This window comes from Acomys minous, assembly GCF_964271855.1.
Source record: "Acomys minous genome assembly, chromosome: 3".
NCBI lineage: Eukaryota > Metazoa > Chordata > Mammalia > Rodentia > Muridae > Acomys > Acomys minous.
The window spans coordinates 36,306,235-36,331,289 of NC_140485.1; the positions used below are offsets into that span (position 1 = coordinate 36,306,235).

The following is a 25,055-nucleotide window of genomic DNA, read 5'->3' on the forward strand; positions in this document are numbered from 1 at the left end:
CCCCAGTCATATCCGAGTGATCAGAAGGGGGCATAGTGGAGCAAGACTTGTTTGGCCTTGGACTCCAGCTAGCAGCAACCTTGCAGAGTTATTAAGATCCATGAAATTGACCACAGTGTGCCAGGCACTGCCAGGCGTTAGGAAGTAGGAATGGATATGGGTTGAATGTTGATGCCTCCAGTCCTGTCTTTAATCTCAAATTTCACACCCATTTCAGAGGCACTAGTTTTCTACTTCCTGGAGGAACAAGGGCTCCAGGATTCTCAACCTCCTATACCCTAGAGAAGAAGTAAGACTTTTTTCCGACCCCTACTTTTACATCCGGTTCCCCGCCCCATTTCAAAATATTGGCGGCAAATAGTGCATGATGGGTATTCGATATTATGCAAAGCGAAAAGAGCGTAAAGGTTTTCTTATGAAACTGGCGGATTTTGTTCGAGAGGTCGAACCGAGATTCAAACTCGGTACTCGTCCGCAAATTCAGCTCTTTCTTACATGGTGAGTAGCAGATAATAACACAGTAAGGTACCTCCTTCTTGGAGCATTTCTAGTTTTTAAAAGAATGAAAAGTCTTGTAAAAGTCTAATTTAAAGAAATACAAACTAGCCGGGCGTGGTGGCGCACGCCTTTAATCCCAGCACTCGGGAGGCAGAGGCAGGTGGGTCGCTGTGAGTTCGAGGCCAGCCTGGTCTACAAAGCGAGTCCAGGACAGCTAAGAATACACAAAGAAACCCTGTCTCGAAAAACCAAAAAAAAAAAAGAAAAAGAAAAAGAGACACAAACTAAAATCAAGATATTGCCAAATAATCTTTGCAGCGCTACTTATAGTGGCAAAAATATTATAGCGCATTAAATTTGTAGCCAGAAAAAAAAATTAAAGTATTTTTTTTAAAGTAATGAATATAGTTGTTTTGCTTGCCGTTGCATAAGATGCATTGAGAAAGCCAGGGAATTTAGCACGTGATTGTAACCCCAGAAGTTCGGAGGCCGAGGTAGAAGGATATCCCACATGTAGAAGGTTCAAGGCCGGCCTGGACCCTGTTTCAAACTGAGAAACAAGCGAACAAAATGCGCGCGCCCGTGTGTGTGTGTGTATGTGTGTGTGTGTGTGTGTGTGTGTGTGTGTGTGTGTGTGTGTGTGTGTGTGTGTCTGTCTGTCTGTCTGTCTGTCTGTCTGTCTCGGGAGGCTGGGCCAGACGGATCGCTGTGAGTTCGAGGCCAGCCTGGTCTACAAAGTGAGTCCTAGCTAGCCAGGACTACAAGAGAAACTTTGTCTTGAAAAAAATCAAAACAACAACCACAACAACAAAAAAACTCAGCTAATATTAGTATCTTCTGGCAAGGAGGACTTGGGAAATGAAAAGGAAGAGTGCTTGGTGATTCATATTTTATTTTGCATAGCCTGGATTTTTGTTTCTTCTGTGTGGTTCTTGTTGTTATTGTTATCAACTGTTACACACACACACACACACACACACACACACACACACACACACGCACACAAAATTATTTTTAGTCATTTTCACTTTCCCATCCCCTTTTCTCTTCCCCCTCAAAAATTTTCTTAGTCTGACTTTTGGTCCATGCTAATATATTAACTTAAAAATTTTAAAGTAACTTAATGAAAAGGCTTTATGGCAATTTTAAGTCAGAGGTTGTGCACTCAAGAGTCTAAGGTCAGAGGGTCTTCAGTTCCTTCAGTTCCTAGGTTCCATAGCCAGATTGTCTCAATGATTAAAAAGGGACTGGAGAGATGGCTCAGTGGTTAAGAAATGCTTGAATCTCTTGCAGAAGATCCAGGTTCAGTTCACAGCACCCACATGGCAACTTGCAACTGGCCACAAGTCCAGTTGCAGAGGCTCTGACTCCCTCTTCTGGCTTCTGTGAGCACCAGGCATGCACCCAGCTCCATAGTCATACATCTGAGAAAATATTCATACACATAAAATAAAACTACATAAACCCTTTAAAAGCTATTAAAGGTATTTTCTTTCTTTCTTTCTTTTTTTCTTCTTTTTTAAATGTACGGTTTTGATTTGGTGTGGTTTTTTGAGACAGGGTTTCTCTGAAGCCTTGGCTGCCTTAGACTTGCTTTGTAGACCAGGCTGGCCTCAAACTCACAGTGATCCACCTGCTTCTGCCTCCCGAGTGCTGAGATTAAAGGCATGCATCACCACACCTGGCTAAATGTACAGGTTTTAATACCAATACTCAGGAGGTAGAGGCAGGCAGATGTCTGTTGAGTTCTGAGCCGGCTAGGGCTACAGAGTGAGACCCTGTCTCAAAAATAATTAATTAATTTAAAATTTTCAGTTAAGGTTGTCAGCAAATGGAAAAAGCTGTGGCTTCCATGATTAGCAGAGCTGTTTGGGTTTTAGGGGGAAAAAATTTTTTTTTTCAGTCAAGCTAGTCCCAATTTGTCGCCTGGGCTTTTCGCAAAATCTAACCTTCTCCCTTAGCCTCCTGAGTCCTAGAATCACAGGTGTGTGGCAGCTTTCAAGAAGGTGGCGCTCACACCCCAGCCATTGAAATCTCTGCATCATCTGAGACCCTTCAATTTCAAACATTTAGTTTTCATAATCCTCAACTGTATAAATTGTGCGCTCTGAATCCGGATCAGAAAATAGAGTCGTCAGTGAAACAAGCCAAAGGTCTACCACCGACCTGTTACTAATGGCAAGCCAGTGACAGAACTGGAGAAACCGAAGGGTGCAGGATTAGATATATTGCTGAAGAACAGAAAAATAAGAAGCCAAAAGTGAAAACTACAGTAGAATGCTGGGAATCTGAGAAACAGTGTATACATTGTCTTAGAAGAAGATGCCCAACAGTCATGTTATTAAATTCTGGGTTTTGCTTACTTACTAGAACCCACTGTGTTAATATCTCCCCATTCTCTCCTCCCCCCACTACAGAATGCCTGAGTTCCACATTCTAATTCTGCTTTGACTCGGCCTTTACCCTACCTTCCGTGGATATCATCTTTTGGAGCTAGGTTACTGCCTGGATCCTGGACCCAACCGCTTCATTCTGGAGGCTCCCAGACAGCCACTGTTGGTGTACCCAAACATCCAATGATGGCATCAGACGGAAGTAAGACTGAGCGTAATAGAGTGTAGAGTATCTGCTGCCCGTTCATGTCCCTGGGATGTCAAATTTGTCACTTTTACCCAGGAACGAATGATTTAGGCCAACCTGTAGGGATTTGAGTCATTAGACCCCACACAGGCGTTAGGGAGCCAGGGGAGTAGATTTTTACCATTAAGAATTGGGGAGAGCATCCTTGGAAATGAACCAAATGATTGTGAGAAGTAACACACTGAATGTTGGGATTGAATACCAATTACCAATTTGATTCCCAGGGAGAGGGACCACTTAAACACTCTTATGGTGAAAGCATTGGTTTGTGTATAGTAATGAGTGGTGTTCTCCGGGTTTCAGGACTCAAGATCCGTGTCCTCTGGCAACTAGTGCCTGCTCTAGGACTTCTCCATGAGAAGGCAGGGCTGAATCTCTTGCTCTTATGAGGGAAAGTAGGCTAAAGGATGGAGAAGTGGGATTGGGCCAGGGCAACAGCTTCACTCAGAGTTAAAACTCCTCAGTGGGGGTTATTCACTCACAAGCCCGCGAACAAGGCCAGAGATTTTGCAAACCTGCTTGTGCCCAGGGTCTGATCCCCCCCCCCCCCCCCCCCGCCCAGTTCAGGCAGCAGGCTTGTTTTCATTGTAATTTATTAGGCACATATCTGGAAGTTTGAGAGTCTAAGGTCAAAGTTCCATTTAATTACTGTTCTAGGGCAGGAACTTCCATAGATGATTTCTAAGCGCATGTATATATGTGTGCTCTCTCTCTCCCTCCCTTCCTCCCTCCCTCCCTCTCCCTCTCTGCCTGTAGTACATATGAGAATATTTGTTTATTGGAGTTGAATTTGGGGCCCTGCCTATGCTACACAAGCATTCTGTGAGCCACAGCTGCAGCCCTTGTTCCATTTCTTAGTTAGAGGCGAGGTCTCACTAAGCTTCTCAGGCTGCCCTGGAGCTCCCTATGTAACCCAGGCTGGCCTTGAACTCGTGATCATCCTCCAGAGTCATTGCATTTACAAACCTCCATGTATTTTTAAAATAAGCTGAACTTTTTTGTTTGTTTGTTTGGGGCAGTCTTTCTTGATATTCGGGTTGGAAGAGATAGCCACAGTGAGATGCTCAGTTTTCTTGCCTGTGGAACTGTGGAACTCAGAACTGTGGAGCCCTGTGGAACTCAGACCTTAGGAACATTTCACTGTGTGCAGAACTTGGTGGTCTAACCCGGCCCTCTGCTCTATGGCTCGGATGAGTGGGAACATTAGTTAGTTCCTATTACACGTCTCCTTTGTAATCAGGAAGTGGAATCTGAGTGGTGCTGGTTTGTTGGTGGAATAATTTTTTTTTAAAGGAAGAATAATAGCATGAAATTAGGCCAATTGGGTTCTGGCTTATCATTAAAAGTCATATGGGATCCGGGCCCTGTTTAACCAAGTACACATTTGTGTGCTTATCCACATAGCTGGTTCCCAGCAGGAACTGTGCTCTAGATTTTTCTTCTTCCGTAGCTCTGGCTCTGTGCTTTGTTCTTTGTGAGCCCTAAACGTCTAACAATAAGATGCAGGACCACAGACAGTCTGCGCTGCCTAATTTCAATGTCTCCGTAGTTACTGAAAGCACTGGAAGGAAGCCTCCCTGCAAGGTCCTCCCGTCACTATTTCCTGATCCTTATCTAACCCTTCTAGCTATTGCTGGATGTTGCATAATGAAGTTTCTGGGAAGCGAGAGTCCTTCATACCCTGTCCTGGGGATCATGCTTTTGTGGATGGCCACAGAAGCCACAGAGCAGCTGGGAGCAGGGGCCTTCTCTGTCTTGTGGAGTAGGTAGGGTTAGTAGCTATCCGTGGATGTTGAGTGGGACTCTCTTTTTGGAGAAAGGAACTCTAGGAGTCCTAGAGTCATTGAGCCTGTTCATAAAACACATCTTGGGACGTTTGAGGAGATGATTAGGAGCAAGAGGAGTAGGACCAGGAGGAGAGGGATGGACCAGTGTTTCTGAAGCCGCCTTGAGTGCTACTCAAGAGCCTGGAACTTCCCGTGCACTCAGCCGACAGCGGAGCTATTCTAAGAGAAGCTCCTAGAGGCAGTGATGGCTTGGGCTTGCTCTTCGTGGGAGATGCAGGTCTATGTGTCTCACTGAGAGGGAGCCGCTTCTCCAGCCTAGTAGCTCAGGGGTAAAAGGCTAGTTGGGAGACATTTACAAACACAGGCACCCATGTCCCTTCCTTCATGTGATGAGAGTCAGTGCTCTGACTCCTTAGGGACTGAAAGGAAGTCAAGTGGCCTAACTTCTGGTCTCCTTCCAACTCCCTTCTCTTCTTTCTCTCAACAGCCTCTCCATTACCAGGACCAGATATGGCCATGAAGCCTGATGCTGGCCCGTCCCCTTTCACTGTGCTCCCCTTTGTCCCGCCAGACCAACCCCTCTGGAAGCCATCTCCACAGCCCCCCATACCTCCTGCTTTCTCTCCAGGCAATCCTCTGCTCCTTTCTGCTTTCCCTAGCCCATTGTTGGTGACAGGAGGAGACTCTGGCTCCAGTGTGGCCGGAACTGGCCAGGTCATTGTCAAAGTCAAAACAGAAGTAGGGCCAGCTGAACCCTCTCAAACTCAGAACCTTATTGTTACTCAGACAGCCCTAAACTGGATTAACTTAGGTGTTCCCTGTGGGAGCCAAGAGGGGCCTCCTCCTCCTCTTCCTCCTCCTCCTGTCCTTCCTCCTCCTCCTCCTGCTCCTCCTCCTCCTCCTCGATATGTGATAGCCCCTAATGTGAAGACCATCCTGCCTGCTGTGGCTGTTGGAGTGAGCCAGGAGGGCCCTGCTGGACTTCCTCTGCAGGTTCTACCACCAGCCGCCCAGCTGGCCCCGATTGCTCCCCTGGAAAAGCCCTGGCCAGGAACACAAGCAGCCACTGTGGAAGGAGGTCCTGCCCAGAAGCCCTCTCAAGGTGACCTTGCCTGTGCCTCCAAGGGTGTTTATGAGAACTATCGTCGCTGGCAGCGCTACAAAGTCTTGGCCCGGACTCACCTAGCCCAGAGTCCTGATGCAGAGGCTCTGTCCTGCTTTCTTATGTAAGTGTGGGGGGTGTGTGTGTGTGTGTGTGTGTGTGTGTGTGTGTGTGTGTGCGCGTGTGCGTGCGTGTGCGCGTGTGCGTGCGTGTGCGCGTGTGCGTGCGTGTGCGCGCGTGTGCGTGTGTGTGTGTGTGCGTGTGTGTGTGTGTGTGTGTGTGTGTGTGTGCATGTGTGTGTGTGTTGGGGGGGAGGGTGTTCTGAGATTGAGTTTTCCTAGGGCTTTTAGAGAGGAGTGGGATAGACAGGTTTCAGATACTCCAGAACTCATGAAGGCCGTTATGAGAGTGAAAAGACACCGTTAAGGGAATGAATAATAGTACTACATTCTTCCTGGCTTAGAAGAACTCTTCTGGCTGAGTGGTGGTGTCCGCACGCCTTTAATCCCAGCGCTCAGGAGGCAGAGGCAGGTGGATCGCTGTGAGTTCAGGGCCAGTCTGGTCTACAAAGCGAGTCCAGGAAAGCCAAGGCTACACAGAGAAACCCTGCCTAAAACAACAACAACAAAAAGACAAAAACAACAACAACAACAACAACAACAAAAACCCAAAACAAAACAAAACAAAAAAGAACTGTTCGGGGACCGTTTTTCTTTCTTTTTCTTTCTTTCTTTCTTTTTCAAAGAATACCTACAGCCTCATGAAGTGAGGCAAGCATTTTATACTAATCCTGAGAAGACTGAGAGACTTCCTGTCATAGAGCAGGAAGCAGAGCTTGCCATGTAGGTCCCTGACCCCAAATGTCAGGGCCCTCCCTGCTTGCCCTCTGACACTGATGACCTGGGATGAGGTGGGCTGGGCCCTGACTCATTTCTGTGGGTTGGGGAAGATGGCATTGGGCCAGGCCAAGACCTTAGTGTGTGTGAAGCCTCTCTTACTGAGGAGTCAAGGTGAACTAGGGAGGGGAGGGAGCACAGTTGGCTCCGCACATGTTAGGTGTGTGATCCAGAGTAGGATATTTAACACCTTTGCCCTCAGTTTCCTCATCAGAAGATGGGGGTAATTATACCTATCTGCGAGGGTTCACTAGAAGATTAAAGGTGCTTGGCAAAGTGCCTGGCATAGAAAAGAAATCCTTTAAATGGTCACCTATTATTATTACTGTAAAAAGGCAATCTTGAAGAGGAAGTGAGCCCACAAAAGGCTAAAATGTGCCTCCCTTAGACCAGAAGCATGGCGTCACAGGCAGTCTGCTTTTGTTTATATGTCAGTCATTAGTCATCAGGGAAATTTTCTTTGCTTCCCAGCTAGACCATATCTCTCATTCAGAGACCATTGAATAAACACTCTCTTTTTACCAGACTTTGGGGGGAAAAAATCATGCTCCCTTTTAATGGAAGAACTTCCTCATCCAGATTTTGGAGCAAGTGATCAAGAGACACTCCCAAAGTCCTCAATAAACACCACCTTACTGAGTTCTCGGATTCATGAGATGGCTCCTAAGTTCTCTCTGGGGACCTGGTGGCACACCTTCTGACCCTAGAACTAGTGTGAGCTCTTGAGGTCTGCTTAGGATCCATCCCCCTTTGGTTTCTGGCCCACTCCTGCTCTCCATGTTTCAGTGTCAAGGGTAGGGATGATCCAGACCCGATAAACAGCCGCCCAGGAAGCTGATTAGATGCTCAAGTCCTGGGATCTTGGCTTCTACAGCCCATGCTTACAGCAAGCTTCCCGGGTGGTTCTGATACTCAGTAATGTTTAAGGGCTTAAAGAGAAGCTAAAATGAAGACTGTACTTTAGTCCACACTCTGATTTTCTCTGGAGCCTTCCAGAAGTAATGGTCCAGATTCTATCTGAACATCTATGACAGCGTTCTGGAGCCAAAGAATGAAAATCCAATGAGGGAAAACCCTATCTCCCAACCAAACCCCAAAAACGACTATACATGATTTAATTAGAGCCTCCTGCCGGGTTCGTTAAATAAGTCTTTGGAAATTCAATAGGCTCTGGGCAGGGTTAAATCCATTCTCCTTTTCTCTCTCTCTCTCTCTCTCTCTCTCTCTCTCTCTCTCTCTCTCTCTCTCTCTCTCTCCCTCCCTCCCTCCCTCCCTCCCTCCCTCCCTCTCGCTATTGTTGTTTTGATTTTTTGAGGTATGGTTTCTCTGTGTAGTCTTGGTTATCCTGGAACTCACTCTGTAGACCAGGTTGGCCTTGAACTCCCAGCGATCCTCCCCGCCTCTACCCCCCCGAGTGCTGGGAATAAAGGCATGCACTACCAACTGGCTGGGCTAAACCCATGTTATCGTTACACACTATAAAATGATTCCTTTTTAGTGTTCAGTTAAGGCGAGCCCCGTGAGAATTAAAGGTGGGTCATTTGATTTTTGTGGAAAGCACATCTCAGTGGTTAAGGTCAGCAAGAATGGCAGACAACTGTGGGGGGGGGGGTGCCGTGGAGTCTGGATGTCTCATGAAAATGAACTGTGACAGGGCCCGAGGGGCTTGCTAGGTTTGGTGAAGGAGGGGCGCTGGGGAATGAGGTGGGTGTCAGAATAAATGAAGGGCACCCGTTTACAATATGTCTGACCTAATGTGGGTTTTAGCCCAGTGCTTCGTTCCCTGGCCCGATTGAAGCCTTCTATGACCTTGGAGGAAGGATTGCCGAGGGCTCTGCAGGAGTGGGAGCACACCAGCAACTTTGACCGGATGATCTTTTATGAGATGGCAGAGAAGTGAGTTTGATGCATCCTCATTCACTCTTCAGGGGTAGGGGAGTGGTCACGTGGTAGGGGTAGCAGCAACAGGCAGGTGTGTGTGTGTGTATTGGGGGGCAGGTTGTCATGGACAGACCATCAAGATGGCTCCGCAGGTAAAGGTGTCCGCCACTGAGCTGGACAGTCTGAGTTTGAGCCTCAGGACCCACATGAAGGAAGTAGAGAAAGAGGCTCCCCAAAGCTGTCATCTGAGGTCTACATATGCACGATGTACACACACACACACACACACACACACACACACACACACAAATATAATAAAATAAATGGAATGAACTTAAAAATAGAGTCACAGGAGGAGGGCTGCAGGCTACATGACGGGTCTCCTGGATCCTTGTTGTTTCTGCCACCTAGATCCTAGACGCTGGGGTTGTTTTATTCTGTTTGCTCTTAAAAGGGCCCCTGCCTCGGGGGCCTTGGATCTATATAGGATATTAGGGTAGATAGGACCAGGTCCTTCCTGCGCCTCTGAAAATCCCATGCTGAAAGAACCTCACCATGAAGATTCTTTTTTTTTTTCTAACCCATATGTGTGTGTGTGTAATTTATTCAGATTACATCTCAATTGTTATCCCCAGGTGGCAAGTTGCGATGTAGAACTTCAGATTCACTTTTCCTTTTATTTATTTATTTATTTTTAAATAGCACAGAAAATGCTTTCTCCCCTATCCCTGAGAGGGACCAATTCTGGAAGAGGTTGGCCAGGTACTGGACACCCAGACTGGTCTCCTGCCCCTTTATCTCCCATTTCTACAGGATAGCCTTGTCATTTCTTCCAAGTGTACCTTTCCTTTCTATCAGAAGAAAGGTACACTTTTTTTTTTTTTTAATCTGAAGCTTTGGCTTCCTAGGTCTACTCTTTAGGGCCTGTTCCAGCTGTTTCACTTTGCTGGGCTCTGATTCCTGGTGGTCTCTGGTTCAGGAATTCTGCCATCATTTTCAGTAGTAGAAAGGGGCCGATGAGGCTGTAAAGAGCAACCCTTTAGAGTGTATCTCTAGACCATTGCAGAGGCCAGACTGACCGCACCGAGCTCATAGGATGGAGTGAGATAGTTATGGCACAGAAGTAGAGGATGCCACTCAGGGCCTTTGGAAGAGCAGCCAGTGCTCTTAACTTCTGAGCCATCTCTCCAGCCCCCCTCCCCTTATTAAAAGTTAATTCTTTTTTTTTTTTTTTTTTTTTTTTGTGGTCTTACCTGAAGGCTTGGTTTTTTTTTTTTTTTACTTTATTAATTTATTCTTGTTACATCTCAATGGTTATTCTTTTTTTTTTTTTTAATGTGTATTGGTGTTTTGCTTGCATGATCTATGTCTGTGTAAGGATGTCAGGTCTTGGAGTTACAAACAGCTGTTAGCTGCCATGAGGGTGCTGAGATCTGAACCACTGAACCATCTCTCTAGTCTGGCTGTTCCTTCTTTATACCCTCTGCAGGTTCATGGAGTTTGAGGCTGAGGAGGAGACACAGATGCAGAAGGCACAGCTGCCGAATGGGTCTCTGGGTCTGTCCCCTGGAGTCCCTTTGAAACTTGATCTTCCAGGGCCTCTGGTCCCTGAGGCCTGCCAGCAGCCCGGTAAGGCTACCCACAAACCAGATGAGGATTAGGAAAAAGTTTTGCTTTTGCTTCTGTCACTTTTCTTCCCCAGAAGTGACATTTCATGAGCCAAACACAAGGTCCCATAGGCAGCTGGGTTCTTGGCTTCCATGGTCTTGAATTAGCTATTGATCTTGGTCAAGGAAACTGCACTCTCATCTAGACTGTGCATGAGCCTTGTACCTTACCACCCTAAGACATGGGGGTTGGATCCGGCAGTTCCTTGGAATGTCAAGATGTGTGGAAAGATTCCTAACACAGCCTTCTCTCTCATAGCCTGCAGCTTTTATGTTTTCTCCCCCCAAAGCTTGATCCCGTTCTGAAGCCAATTCTTAGACCCCGATTTCTTGCCTTACAAGTATCACTGGGAAGTAGATACCAAAGCTTTTCTCTCACTATCCATCACTTCCCTCAGTGTACATTCCGAAGAGGGCAGCTTCTAAGTCCCGGGCTCCCCGCCGGCGGCAGCGCAGATCCCAAAGGCCTCCCGTTCCTGAGGCACCCAAAGAGATCCCACCAGAAGCTGTGCAAGAATATATTGACATCATGGAAGGGTTGATGGGGAGCCACGCGGACACTGGGAAGACAGAGGAGGAAGAGGGGCAACAGGAGGGTACAGGGACGTTTCCAGACCCAAGTCTTCTGAGCTACTTTGATGAACTGTGTTCTCAGGAAGTCTTTGTCTCCAAGGTGAGCTGGGTCCACGTGGCTCATTTATAGTAGATACTTAGAGGCTGGGCACTATGAGGTGGCAGCCATCTGGGCTTCTGCATATGGCAGAAGGCTCCATTCTATAATCTGGAAATGGGTATATGTGCATGCACACATAAGTAGCTGGTGGTAACAACTACCACCAACTTTTGTAACAAACTCCAGGGTGAGAGTGGGGGCATATATTCAGATCTCGCCAATGGACAGCGTATTCCCCACAGTTGTGTGCAGAGCAGGGACTGACTCTGCCATGAACTCTGGTACCCCCTATTTGACCACTTCCCCTTGGTGGGGAGGCCTGGTGGCACTCAGAGGAAGGGTAAGCAGGCTACCAGGATGAGACCTGATAGGCTGTGACCATATGGGTGGGGGAGGAGGTCCCTTTCTGTCACAGACCTAGGGGAGGGGAATAGGGTGAAAGAGGAAGGGAGGCGGGAACGGGATGATCCAAGTGAGGGGATAACAATTGGGATGTAATCTGAATAATAAAATTTAATAAATGAGAGAGAGAGAGAGAGAGGAGCTGGAGAGATGGCTCAGCGCTTAAGAGCTCTGTCTGCTCTTCCAGAGGACCCGAGGTTCAATTCCCAGCACCCACATGGTGGATCAGAACCATCTCTACTGAGAACTGGTGCCCTCTTCTGGCCTGCAGGCACACACGCAGGCAGAGCACTGTATACATAATAAATAAGTCTTTAAAAGAAGAAGGAGGAGGAGGAGGAGGAAGAGGAGGAGGAGGAGAAATAAAAGTGGGGGTGTGTACCTCATAGCGTTGCCTCTAGAGCACTTGGCCTTACGGGTTACTTCATATCCAGATTTACGCGATTATTCTTCCTGTTCCCCAGGTGGAGGCGGTTATCCACCCTCAGTTTCTGGCAGATATGCTGTCCCCAGAAGCACAGAGAGATCCTTTGTCTTTAATTGAGGAGCTAGAGCAAGAAGAAGGGCTTACTCTTGCCCAGGTAAAGTTGGGAAGCAGACAACACCAGGAACAGGAGCCCTGCCTGGTTTTGTATAATTCTTTAGTATCCTGATACTGTTTTAGAGGATTCATGGTTGGGTTCTGGATCTAGAACAAGCGGGGAGGGGATTGTGTGAACAAAGCACATGGGTGTGGAAAGCCTCTCAGCCAGGGAATAAAGCTCCAAGGCAGAAAGAGGTTGCAGTACCTATCTTTGATACCATCACTTAAACACTTGCTGTTCTTCCTCACACTACTTACTGTCTCCTACCGCCCACTCAGCCTCCTCTTCTCCTAACCATGTATAGAATTGGCATCTGTCGATTCCCTTCCAGCTGGTCCAGAAACGACTCTTGGCCTCGGAGGAGGAAGATGCACAGGACCCGCCAAGCTGCAGCGGAGCTCAGTCTGACTCAAGTCCTTCTGTTTCTGATGAAGACGAAGATGGGGGTCGGAGGGGTCGGTCCTCACCTGGGCTTCAGGGGGGTGCAGCGGGCACTGTTCGCACTGGAAAATCTGCTTCTCCAGGCAAGCAGGCAAGAGAAATGCATGGTGGGCAGGAACCAGTGCTAGGTGGTCCATGGGGGATTCACAAGGATGGGAACGTGCTGCCGTCCTCTATCAGCTGGGACCTGCAGCTAGAGCTGGCAGCTTCACAGGGGATGCAGGAACCCCTGGGGATGGAGAGAGAAGGCTCTGGGAAGGCTATAAAACAGCTACCTGCAACTCACAGTGGCCTCCTAGGAGGCACTGGGTCCTTTGAGCACTACCCAGTAGCAGATAGGAATCCAGAGGCTTTACCTTTTTGTTGGCAAGAAGATCCCCAACCCATGAGAGCCCCCAGTTTGGGTGTTGGACTTGTAGAGCCAGTTCCTCTGCTAGGACTTGGGTTAGAAAAGCAGGCCTTGGGGTTGCAGATAGGACCACAGATCGGGGGAGTTGGGGTACTTACTCAAGGGAGAGAACCTTCAGCGGTGTCCCAGAAAGGCTCTTCAAGAGCCATGTGGGGAAGTGACAGAGGTCCTGACATGGTCCAGAGTTACGATCAGAACCATTCCCCTGGAGCAGATGGCAACCTAGACAGCATTTCTCTCAGCCCAGAACTGTGGCTGAGCAGTGACATAGATGCTGTGGGTGTGGAGTTGCCCTTAGAAATCGAAACGGTCTTAGATAGCATCCAAGATGAGACATGTATAAGGCAGGACCAGGCACTGGGTCCCCGAGACAGTGTTTCTCCAGGTCCTAGAAAAACCACAGTGCCTGAGAATATGGGGGTTGGTGAGGTTCCCTATGGAGGCACAGATGTGACAGCTGTCCTAGAACAGAGAAACCCCTGCAGCTTGCCAGGGTCTCTGATGCCCAATGGCCCAGCTCTGAGGTCCCAAGAAGATCAAGAGCCGAGCCCTGGGACCATACAGGATCCTAGTGATCCGTGGGATGAAGCTTGCCCCCCATTGCTGGAAGCACTTGACCCCTCCACACTTGGCTCTTCAAAAGACACCCCGATATCCACATGCCAAGGCAATCTCCTTATCCTTGGGACCCAGGATGCCTCCTCCTCGTCTCCCCAGGCTAGCCAAGAGGCAGAGAGCAGAGATAATCTACTTTTTCCTTTGTTGGAAAACATAGAACAGGTCAACATACTAGATGTTAGAAATGACAGTGGTCCCCAACCAGGGGTCAGTAAGGATTCCTTCTCATCAAAGTTTAATTCCTATAATCTCCAAGGGGAGGGCAGGGAAGATACTGTCTCCTCCAAACCTACCGACCTTGATCCTTTACAAGACAGTCAAGAATCTTATACATTCGAGGCTGCCAAGTCAACATCTGGCCAGGGCCTGGGAAGCACTTCCCCTAGGTGGGGAACTAGGGGTGCTTTTGTTCTGAGAGAAATCCCTATTAGAGAAACACACAACTCAGTAGATAGGGCAAAAGGAAGCGAGAAAGAGGAGGAGGAGGGGGGCGAGGAAGAAGAGGAGGAGGAGGAGGAAGAGGAGGAGGAGGAAGAAGAGGATGGAGAACTCTCCAACTTTGCCTACCTTTTGGCTTCAAAGCTTAGCCTCTCTTCAGGAGGGCTTCCTTGTCATCCCTCTCGAGGTCAGGGAGTCCCGAAAACATCCCACCTCTCTACTCAAGTAGATGACTGTGGCCAACCTTCATCTACTTCCAAGTCTGGGAAGCAAGCCCTAGTTGGGGACCCAGCTACTGATGTAGAGCGGCCCCAGCTCAGAGCTCAGCTTGATGGTTCGGGGCAGAAGCCCCTTACCCTGGAATTGGTGCAGCTCCCACAGCCTCGTAAAAGGCGGCGTGACAGTTTAGTCACAAGCAAAAGGAAGAAACGACGTCGTAGCCACTAGGGAGCGGAGGGCCACCCTGCTCCACCTAGCAGCACCCAAAGGTGGGTGCCCCAGAGCCTATTACTGTTGCTCCCCAGTGGAGAAGCAGCCCCAGCCTGATGCTGTTTTTGTTGTGCAAGAAGCTGGAGAGCCTGGGGTAAAAGGTCAGACTGGCTAGCCTGCAGGGGGTCTTTAGTGGGAAGGAAAGGGAGAGGACTTTGGAAAGTTACAAGGAAAAATATTGTTTTTGGTTAGAAAATGCTATGTGCTCTTCTGTGTGAGCATCCTGGTTGTGACATAAAGTGCTATAATAAAGGTATATTTGGTACATCCATCTACCACGCCACTAGCTTTTTCTTGGTTCCCTGCTATGTTTTGCTAAGAACTACGTTCATGACCAGACAGACCAGACAGATGGGTTCTAAAACAGTTGTGCCAAATGGTTATCCATTCCCCCTTCCTAAGCCAGAACCTGGCACTGGCAGGTCTTGTCTGGATAAGCCTGTTATTATCTGCCTCCTTTAGTCTATTGGGGGATGTGGAGGTATGATGCGTTTTTAGGTCAGGTCTGAGATTTGACTTTCTACATCTAATTTATTTTACATTTTTGTGTCAAGACAGAGCATGTTGGGTGCTTCCAAGAGCAGGGTCCGGGACTTTTCTTCCTTTAAGGGCTACACAGGAAGGACTTTTATGTCCTTGGCCTCCTGTCACTGTAGGAGAAGCACTGTGTGGCTGGTGAGACCTGGAGGAGACTGCTTTCCTGACACAGGTCTCTGCTCCAAGTATGGGCGACAGAATAAACTCTCAGTGGGACTGTTAAATATGGAAATGGTAGTAAGCTATATTTTCATCTTTAATGAGGACAGAACAAGAGGGAACGGGCTGGAAAAGAGGTTCATGAAGAAGTCAGTTAAGGGGGTGGCAAAAGGAGGGGAAGATACAAAGTCATTTTATGCTTTCTGTAACGGAAATACCCCAGTCTGTTTGTGAATGAGAGAATTCAGGTATGGCCAAGATCAATCTTTGGAGTGGTTTTGTTGTTGTTGTTTGTTCTTTTTTTTTTTTTTTTTTTAATTCCAATGGAAATCTGGCAACCAACCATCTCTTTCCTTCACAACTAATGATTCCACCCACGGGACCAAGCTTTACTTTTTTAAATAGATATATATTTATATTTATATATAAAATAGTCTTTTACAAAAAAAAAAAAACAACCCACCAAACAAAAAATTAAAACAAACTAAAAAAAAAAAAAAAAAAAAAAAAAAAAAAACCAAACAAACAATGATAACCAAAAAAACCAAACAGGAGCAGAGATGGGGCTGAGGCATAGGGTAGGCCGCTGGCGCTGTCCTGAGAGCAGGGCTGGATTTGAGCTGAGGAGAGAGTTGGGGGGCTGAGGTGCTCAGTCATCCTTCTGCTTGGGGCCTTGTACAGTCCCGTTGGCCAGGGCAGTGGGGTCACTGGGGGATGAGGCATTTGGTATCTGGGAAGTGCTTCGAGGCTTGTGTAGGGGGCGTAGGTAGGCGCTGAAAAGCTTTCCATACAGAGGGTCGTGGAGGGAGAAGCTCTGGAATTGAGCTGGCCAGGAAGAAGAAATGGGAAATGGAAAAGCGAAATCACCTAAGGGTGAGAAGAGAAAGCCTCTCCTTTCTCTTTCCTCAGACTGGTATACCCAGCCCCTCTGATCTGTCTCCTCACTTGCCTGTTTTCCCGCCCACTCGGTCTCTCAGAGGCTCTAATTCCTTACACTGGCCACCAACCCTCTTTCTCGGCCAGCTCAGGGTTCAGGATGTATCCTGGGGCAGACGGTAACCCTGGTGTCTGTGCATGGGGGGAAGACGGTGACTCACAGAGGGAGAGGCCTTGGCTGCATCCAGGCTGGCACAGCTCGGCATGCAAACTCGTGGCAGCAGGGCGGGGTGAACCCAGCAACAGGTGCAGGATGGTGCTGAAGCCCTCTTTGTACAGCAGGCGGCCAGGTCCTTCTGCCTGCTCTTCAGCAAAGAGCTTGGGAGAGGGAGTGAGGGAGGGAGGGAAGGAGGGAGGGAGGGAGAGAGAGAGAGAGAGAGAGAGAGAGAGAGAGAGAGAGAGAGAGAGAGAGATATGTCTGTGAAGTTCTCTCCTCCAGACATTGCCTCAACCTGACTGAGAAGCTTGCCCAACAGGCTGCACATAAGCCATATTAGACCTCTAGTGCCCCTTCCTTCAGGGGAACTGTAAGTCATCTAGTTTTTGCCTTCTTGTTTCCAGCGGGGCCTCAGGAGATACTGGAGACAGGCAGTTTTAGGCAGTGTGTCACTGGGGTAGGATGCTGAGCATGCATTGTCTAAGAGCTACTGGGAACAGCGCAATGTATCGCCCTCCTGGGATGGAGCTGTGGGGTAAAGCGTGTCAGCAGTCTTCCCTCAAAGGTACCTCAAAGGCCAGGCGAGTCAGCTCCTCCAGGTTCCTGGCCCCATCCAGGGCTGCTAGGGCAAGAGCCACGTTTCGGAAGTCCACCAAACCCTTGGCATCCTGGAGGGTGGCAAACCAGAGCCATGTGGGTGGGGACGGTACATCTTCCTACTGCTCTCTGGCCTTTGGGTTCTCTGCAGTAGGCTTACAAATGATGCTTGTGACCACTCTGCTCAGAACGGAGTACTGCACTCCCCAGGGCTCCTGGGAGTTCTCAGGTCCCCCCCCCCCATCCCTTTCTGCAGTAAGCTATGCCAAACGGTGTGGTGACGAGAACTCCCGACATCTAGGAAAGTCAGGGACTCCCCCAGGAATTCTGAATTACCGTCCATCATCGTCCAACAGTCCTGGTTTCCAAGCCAGACAAACTGGTTTTCCTCTGACCCAGCCTATGTAGGAGAACTGGTCCAACAGACTGAAGGGGGGAGGGGGGGGAACACACACTGGCCTAACTTTTTTTTATTTTAATTGAAAATCCAAACAGGATAGCTGCTGTGCCAGGTCTATGGGGACATGTTGGCTGAGATGGGGACAGTCTTCCCAATCTTTTTTTTTTTTTTTTTTGCTTTTTCGAGACAGGGTCTCTCTGTGTAGCCTTGGCTGTCCTGGAGTCGCTTTGTAGACCAGGCTGGCCTCGAACTCACAGCAACCTGCCTGCCTCTGCCTCCCGAGTGCCGGGATTAAAGGTGTATGCCACCACCGCCTGGCTTGAGTCTTCCCAAATCTTAAGATATCCATACTGCTCCAAACTTAAAAAAAGTTTTAAATAAATTTTTTCAATTTATTTATTTTTATTTTACATGCACTGGTGTTTTCCGTGCATATCTACATGTATATTTATACATCTGCCTGTGTGGGGGATGTTGGAGCCTTGAAACTGGAGCTTCAGACATTTCTAAGCTGCCATGTGGGGGGCTGGGGACTGAATCTTAGATCTCTGGAAGAGCAACCCATGCTCTTAACTGCTGAGCCCTATCTCCAGTCCCAAAACTTAAAACTTTTAGACAGCGTCTAACTATATCACCAGGCTGGCTTTAAACTTATGATCGTTCTGTTCTGTCTTGAGTGTTGACACCCACAGACTGTGTCTTAACACAAAAAGGGCCCTTTGAGGGATATAAAGAGCACCTGCCCAGTATAAAAACCTTAAATGTCTGTCGGGCATGGTGGCCATGCCTTTAATCTCAGCACTCGGGAGGCAGAGGCAGGTAGATCGCTGTGCGTTCGAGGCCAGCCTGGTCTACAAAGCGAGTCCAGGACAGCCAAGGCTAACATAGAAAGACCCTGTCTCAAAAAAACAAACAAAACAAAACAAACAACTCCCCCTCCCCAAAACCTTAGGGAATTCCTAGCACTTAAAAGGAAAACACAAATGAAAAAATCAGAATTGTAATTTGATAGGGTACTTGGGTTATATTTCTGTAAATACAGTTTGCCAAAATTGAGCTGGGCATGGTCACCGGGACTTCATCTCTAAACCCTGAGCTCACTGGCTCAGAGGGCAAGCCGCCCATTTTGCCGCAGGTTCTAGCTCTATTACCTGCTGGAAGTAGCTGAAGGCACCAGCCACCGTCTGAGGATCTGAGATCTGTAGCTGCTGGGCAAATGCCTCCTGGCTGACCATTCGACTTCGGCCTGGCTCTGCTCCCATGTCCACGCAGCCAGGGGACAGCCTACAACGGAATGGTTGACAGCAGAGTTGACTCCAGTTTCTTTCTGGCTACGTCATACACGACCTCGCCCCGGGCTCTGGGCTCCTAGGGCAGGATCTGACCCCTTGAATTGACGGTCAAATCCAGCACAGCACTTCTTCCTTCCCCCACTCTTCCCCTTTCAGGGATACTGCTCACGTCTTCACCTTGGAGGTAACTTACCCAGCCTTCTGTAGTACCTTTCCCAGCTCCCAGAGCCGTGGTTCCAGTGCCACCTTCAGCTGGCCCACCACAATCACAGGGAGGCTCCCTACAAACTCACATTCAGTGGCTGGAATGCCCAGGGCTCTACAGGACAAAGACGGACGGAGATCAAGGGGAGGCGGCAAGAGACATTTCTGAGGTTTCATTACCTCCGTCTGACTGAAATGGTCAGTCTCCTGTATCTTTTCTCCCCTTGGTCTCATAGTGGTCGGATGGCCTCCCCCTGCCCCCTCCCCCCATCCCCTTATCTTTGCCTCAAAACCTCCCCCCCTCTTCCTCGTGGCCCCTTTGTTCGACATTAACTGCTCCAGGAAATAATTGGCAGATACCAGGAAATATTTCCAACACTCACTGTGCCATGACTCTCTGGACATTGTTGGCATAAAGGGTGGGGTCCTTACTCTCCTCAGGGCTGGGCTGATAGACAGGGAGGAACTGAAACACAGACAGATGCAGCTCTCATCAGGACCTGAAAGTCAGCCATGGATGCTACCACTCTATTCTCCCTGTCCCACCAAGTGGGGGGGCACAGGGGTGGGTGGGGGGGCACAGGGGCGGGTGGGGGGGCACAGGGGCGGGTGGGGTGGGGTGGAGTGGTGGTCATTACCTCTACTTCCACGATGCTGCAAGGCTGAGAGGCTGTGAGCCAGAGGACTTTGAGCCTAAGAGAAGAGAGGTGGGTGTTTGCTACTGTTTAACTACAGGCTGCTCCTCCTGAGCAAGGCATCGGGATGTTCTCTCAGTGACGGTGAAGAAAAAAAAAAATGGGACCCTTGGCTCCAGTTAGCTGGGGGGCTGGGAGAAGGGGCCAGGAGGTGACGGGTAGAGACAGATGCTGCGGGAACAGAAAACAGGGGAAGAGCTGTAGGCAAGGGGCAAGTCTGGGAACCAAGGCGATGGAACCAGCCCTCCAACTCCCCCAAACCCCAATGAAAAGAACCCCACAAACAAGAAACACAGGATGGTAAGTTAAGAAGGAACTGTAATTACAGCAGGGATGATTCAGGTGGGAGGGTTAGAAGTCCTGCCAAGGGATATGGGGAGGTCAGAGGGCACTCTCCTCCAGAGTTCTCTCAGTCCTACAGGGGTGGGTCAGTCATCTCTTCTAGAGATTGGACCAGGAATGCTCTGGTAGACCTCACTCCCCCACCCTCACCCCCACAACACCGGAACTCACACTCCGGGGCCCCTCCACGCCCAGCTGGTGGTGTCCTATGGGAAAGGCAGAGGGGAGAGGCAGAAGGTTACTCTTCTTTCTGGAAGCTGGCCACTCTCCTTTAGCAGAGACCCCCGCCCCCGACCTCACCTCATGCTTCACCCCCAGACGCGGGCGCCACCGGCAGTTTTCACTTACTCCCACTTAGGAGGGAATGCATGCTCCCGGCTCCCACCCTTTCATCCACTGAGACTCACCAGATTGTTGGGGTATCGGATGAGGACAGGCTGCACGGGCACCCCTGCGATGAAGGCTCCTAAACCCCACGTCCACCCCCACCCCCCGCAAGGCAGAAGTCAGTACGCGGAGGTAGCTACACTGCACGAGGGTTTGGGGCAAATCCCAAATGATGCACGGCTTCTTGCTCTATTATGGATTTCCCCCGCTGCCTTGCCTTGTCAGAGAGGTAGGAGGCTCCCTGTCACCACTGCCCCTCCCTCTCCCCGCCTCCCCAAAGCTCCACCGCTCCCACCACCTTATCACCCCCCACCCCCCACCCTTTAGCTCACCTGGTTTGAACTTCAGCAGGGCCTTCTTGTTGGAACAGGTACCTTCAGGGAAAAATAGTACCTGGGTGAAAAACAAAACGAAAGCCCCAAAGCACGGTGTGAGGTGGGGAAGAAAGAGGAACCGTTCCTTCACAGCACACGAGGCACAGGAGGCAAAGCGTTCAGAGATACCTGTACCCACCTGAGGCCACTTGCCTCCTGAGGTAGCCCGCCTCCTGACCTCTTCAACTACTCTTCGGCGGGAAGCAGGGTCCTGCCGGGAGACTAGGATGGCTTGATTGAATCGAAGAAGGGCTGGGTTGGGAAGGTTACAAGGAGGAGTCACTTGGTTACTGGCCCTGAGGCATTGACATCTGGCAGCCTCAATTTCCTCAACAGTGTAAGATTATTTCAACAATCCAGTTATTGCTACACTCTATTTACTGTAGGCTGGCTTTTCTAGCACCTGTCTCTGGCCCCAGCCTTGAGGGTCTGAGATCACATTTCATCCGCCAACAGTCAAGCAAGCACCCTCCTAACTTTTTCTCTCCGTACCGGAAGCCAGTCCTCTCTAGTGTTTCCATTTCTGACTTTTCTTTTTTTTGGCCCAAAGTTGCCATTCCTCCCCACTACGCCTTCTTGAACTCTCTCACCTCCGATGACAGGCACAGAAAGATTCTCAGCTCGAGACACAACCTTGGGCAGGTCACAGGGTAGCAGGATGATCGGGTCGAAGAAAGTAGAGTGGGGGGCAGCGACCAGGACGGGGGCTTCGAGGCGAGAGGCCCTCTGGCCTCGAACTCGGATCCGAAGGAAGCCAAGCAGGAAAAATAGCAAGCGGCTCAGACCAAGAACCCCATTGTGGCATACGGTCCTGTGAGGGCAAGGCTTCAGGGTCAGTGGAGGAGGGAGTTGACCCCCTTAATCCTGTCCCCAATCCAGGCACCTAGGAAAATGAGACACACCCCCCCTCCTCTTTCTCCCTCAAAAGTGGCCGTTGAGTTGAAGTAATTTGGACATGTCACTCAGACAATGAGGTACCTCGGACACTGATACCTCATTTAACGGTCTCAGACCCTTCCCGTGGGGGTGGGGTGCCGGTGGAGCAGGGCGTATAATAGGGCTGAGAAATGGTCTCAGGAGTTAGGTCCCACTTACTTCCTCCATCCTGTAATTGGTTCCTGAAGCTGCTCCTCAGTGAGACCTGCTACTTGAAGCCAGGCGAAGGGCCAGAGGAGAAAGAGGACGATAAAAGCCAGAAGCACTCGGATTGGGGCCAGCAGTACCCCCAGGAGGCAGAACTGCAGAAGGATAGGAGAAAATGTCCCTCAGGACTCCTACAAGGAGCAAATAGTTAACCCCTCAGGGGCAAATAGTTAACATCTTGTAGGTGACAGAGTAGAGGCACAGGGACCAAGTGGGATGAAGAAAATACAAGGGAGGCCAGGAGGATAAAATACCACTAGGTGGCTTATCTTCTCACTCTGAGTGGTCTCCCACCTATAAAGGCTACAGTCACAAAATGCAGCTAGTACTTCGAATGGGTGTTAAGAAGATTTAGTGAGCTGGGAGGTAGTGGCAGCCGCCTTTAATTCCAGCATTCAGAAGGCAGAGGCAGGTGGATCTCGTGAGTTAGAGCCCAGCCTGGTCTACAGACAAAGTTCTAGGACAGCCAGGGCTATCCGGAGAAACAGTATCTCAGTCCCTGTCCCCCTTCCCTCCCCCCCCCCCCCACCTCAATAAAAAGAGGATTTAAAGAGAAAACGCGGTGAAGGTGTCCAGCACTGTGTTTGATGTAGGTTAGAGACAGATCTTCCCCAACATCCTATCCCATTCCGTAAATAGGTCCTATGTCAAACAAACACTGTACAGGGCTCTTTCCACGCTTCGGGCTCAAGGAGCAGATGGGTGGAAACACAGAGATCCACTTTTCAAAAGCCTCAAGTCAATCAATCCCTAGGCTGGTACTGCAGAACAGCAATCCTTAGGTAACACTCAACCCTATTCCGCATGGTAAGGGTTGCCAAGGGCCAGGGTGACTCCAGAGGCTTCCTTAGGTTTGAGCAGGTAAATAGACCTGCCCTTGGGGGCCGGCCTCAGGGGAGGTGATCACAACAGAAACCTTGGACACTTCCTCCCTACACCACCTCCTGGCTACCCTAGGGTGGTGCGTCCCTCTACTTCCTGTAGCCAACCCCCCCTCCCAGTCTCCCTGCCCCCAACAGTAGGTGCTGCAGTGAGGGGGGTGGTAGCGGAAAGAGGAGGTGTTGGAAGGGCACAAGGACGCAGTCTCCGAGGCCAAACCGTTTGAGTCGGAGCCTCGGAGAATCGCTGAGCACACCCCAGCCCCCACCCCGGGCTTTCCGTAGCCTCCAGCTCCATCCTAGCTCATCAACCTCCGAAGGATGTACTCCGCATTCTCCAGTGTCCTCCATCTCTCCTATCCTTGTGTCTCCTTCAGTCCTCCCTCCTCACCCACTCGTTTCCTCCACACTTCTGGGCTTGTCTGTCGCCTAAGCTCGTACCCTCATCAAGGCTTCTCGCCTACCCCCGGCCGCCCCCACGTGTGCACTCCGGGACACCCTCTCCACAAGCTTCTCAGCCGCCTCCTCTCGCATCCCCTTGCCCATCTCCGCCACGGTTCCTCACCACCGGGCCTCCCTACCTCAACTAGTCCTCCGCACGTCCCCAGCCCACACCTTACCTTAACCCTCTGGAGGCCGGAGAGGTGTAACTCATGCACAAACGGGTTTGGGGACGCTGAGGGCCCGGAGGTGGGATCGAGGGGGGCCCAGGCCCCAGGACTTCCCAGGCTCATGGTGGGAGAAGGTGGAGAGAGGGCCACGGCCCCCACCTCCCCCACTCCCAGTCGGGGCCCCGCTCCCCGTCCGGCTCTGCAGAGCAGCACCGCTCGTGCGGTGGTGGCAGCGGCGGCGCTCTGGTCCCAGCCCCGCCTGGTGCCGGCCGAGGGGCGGGGAGCGGCGGCGCCGCCCGGGCCGCTCGCGTTGTCAGGGCGCCGGCCGCGGGGCGGGGCTTGTGGCTCCCCGGCGTCCCCGCTCACCCGCGTTCTCCTCGGCCCCTCGCGCTATCCGGAGCGCGGCGACCCGAGGACCTAGCCGCCCCTTTCCGAGGGTCTCGGGCTGGATGCGGGGCGCGACGAGGTGGGCGCGCAGCTGAGCGCCCTGGGCACCTTTCCGGGCGCTGCGGCCACCGCGCGAGCGCAGGCGGGGTGGAGCCCTGGGTCAGGGCAGGGTGCGGAGGCCGGCAGCTGCAGAGGGAGGTTGGGCCACCGGGTCCCCGCCACTCCTCGACCCCAATATCCCCATCTCCGAGGCGGACCACCTCTTTCCTTCCCGGGTTGCGTGCCGCCATAGCGGAGCTCGCGCCCTCTCGCGGCTGTACTGCGCGTGGCAGTTCTCGGCGTCCGCGCCTGCGGTGCTGCGTGAGCCACGGTGACCCGCGTGCCGGCCTCCCACGATGCTTACTGGGTGTACGTCCCCCAATCCGGCAAAGCTCGGTTAGGGGAGGACTCAGCTTCTCTACTGGTTTCCCTCTGGAATATGGAGGACACCTAAATTCCTGTTACCTGTAACCCGCTACTGCCCTAAAAACACACTCTACAGCATCTCAACTGATGGAGCAATGAGTGGACTTTGAAACCCATAACTGCTAACACTATCAAATATATAGTGCACAGGGAGAGGGAGGGTAAGGGGCTTTGCTTATGAAAAAGCTGGGTTAATTTCACCTTGTCTTCTGTCCGTAAAAACTGAGTGGGTGTTGAAGCAAGAAAACGAGGGGAAAGAAGTCAGAACTAAGGATGTTTGACGCCCCTCCCCATGCCTTCTTCAATTCTGAGTTAACTCCAGGATATTTTTGGAGGCCAGGAGAGAGTGATGAGGGCTCAGGGTTAGGGGGAGAGAGAGAGAGAGAGAGAGAGAGAGAGAGAGAGAGAGAGAGAGAGAGAGAGAGAGAGAGAGAGAGAGAGAGAGAGAGAGAGAACAACTTGCAAGGATCTGTTCTCTCTTTGCACTTTTTAGGTCTCAGGAACCAAACTCCGGTCATCAGACTTGGCGGCTGCGGCAAGCAGCTTTTGTGGGATGAATCATCCTACAAATCTGTTAGGGGAATTAACAAAAATAAAGTTCTGGGGTATGGGAGAGAGAGAGAGAAAGAGGACGTTGAAAGGGAAACTAGGCAGGAGCCAGAAGTCGCTCCTGCCCAGATTGTGCCTCAGTCCCCTCTAACTGTACCACTTACAGCATTCGCTGTATCCACAAGAAGAGGAACAGCCGGCGGTGCCAGGAAAACTAGAGCATCCTCGTTAAGATTTACAGCTCCTATATCTGCAAGATTGTGTGCGCCTTCTCTCCCCCTCCTTCATATGCTGAAGTCCTCGTGCCCCCCCACACCCCACCACCCACCTCCCGTGATGGTTTAGACCTTTGGGAAATGTGTCTCCTTGTTGTGGCAATATACCTGCTAGAAGCAGTTTCAGAAAGGAACGGTTATT

At 50.3% G+C, this 25,055-nt stretch overlaps 2 protein-coding genes across 2 annotated transcripts; one reads left to right on the forward strand and one right to left on the reverse strand.

Moving 5' to 3' along the window:
* Positions 1-20: 20 nt before the first annotated feature.
* Positions 21-15,750, forward strand: NUTM1 (NUT midline carcinoma family member 1). Its single transcript, XM_084775935.1, has 8 exons — positions 21-498; positions 2,916-3,093; positions 5,413-6,151; positions 8,691-8,819; positions 10,294-10,433; positions 10,870-11,144; positions 12,011-12,127; positions 12,462-15,750. The coding sequence occupies exons 2-8, from the start codon at positions 3,075-3,077 to the stop codon at positions 14,481-14,483; spliced, it is 3,441 nt and encodes a 1,146-aa protein (XP_084632061.1). The 5' UTR covers positions 21-498; positions 2,916-3,074; the 3' UTR covers positions 14,484-15,750.
* Positions 15,610-23,496, reverse strand: LPCAT4 (lysophosphatidylcholine acyltransferase 4). The gene is made up of 14 exons (XM_084775924.1): positions 23,247-23,496; positions 21,701-21,843; positions 21,196-21,416; positions 20,745-20,857; positions 20,564-20,624; positions 20,252-20,310; positions 20,016-20,050; positions 19,446-19,500; positions 19,191-19,273; positions 18,797-18,922; positions 18,463-18,595; positions 16,884-16,982; positions 16,319-16,475; positions 15,610-16,046 (listed from the first exon to the last, which is right to left on the reverse strand). Exons 1-14 carry the CDS (start codon positions 23,358-23,360, stop codon positions 15,871-15,873), a joined length of 1,575 nt encoding a protein of 524 aa, XP_084632050.1. The 5' UTR covers positions 23,361-23,496; the 3' UTR covers positions 15,610-15,870.
* Positions 23,497-25,055: the final 1,559 nt, after the last annotated feature.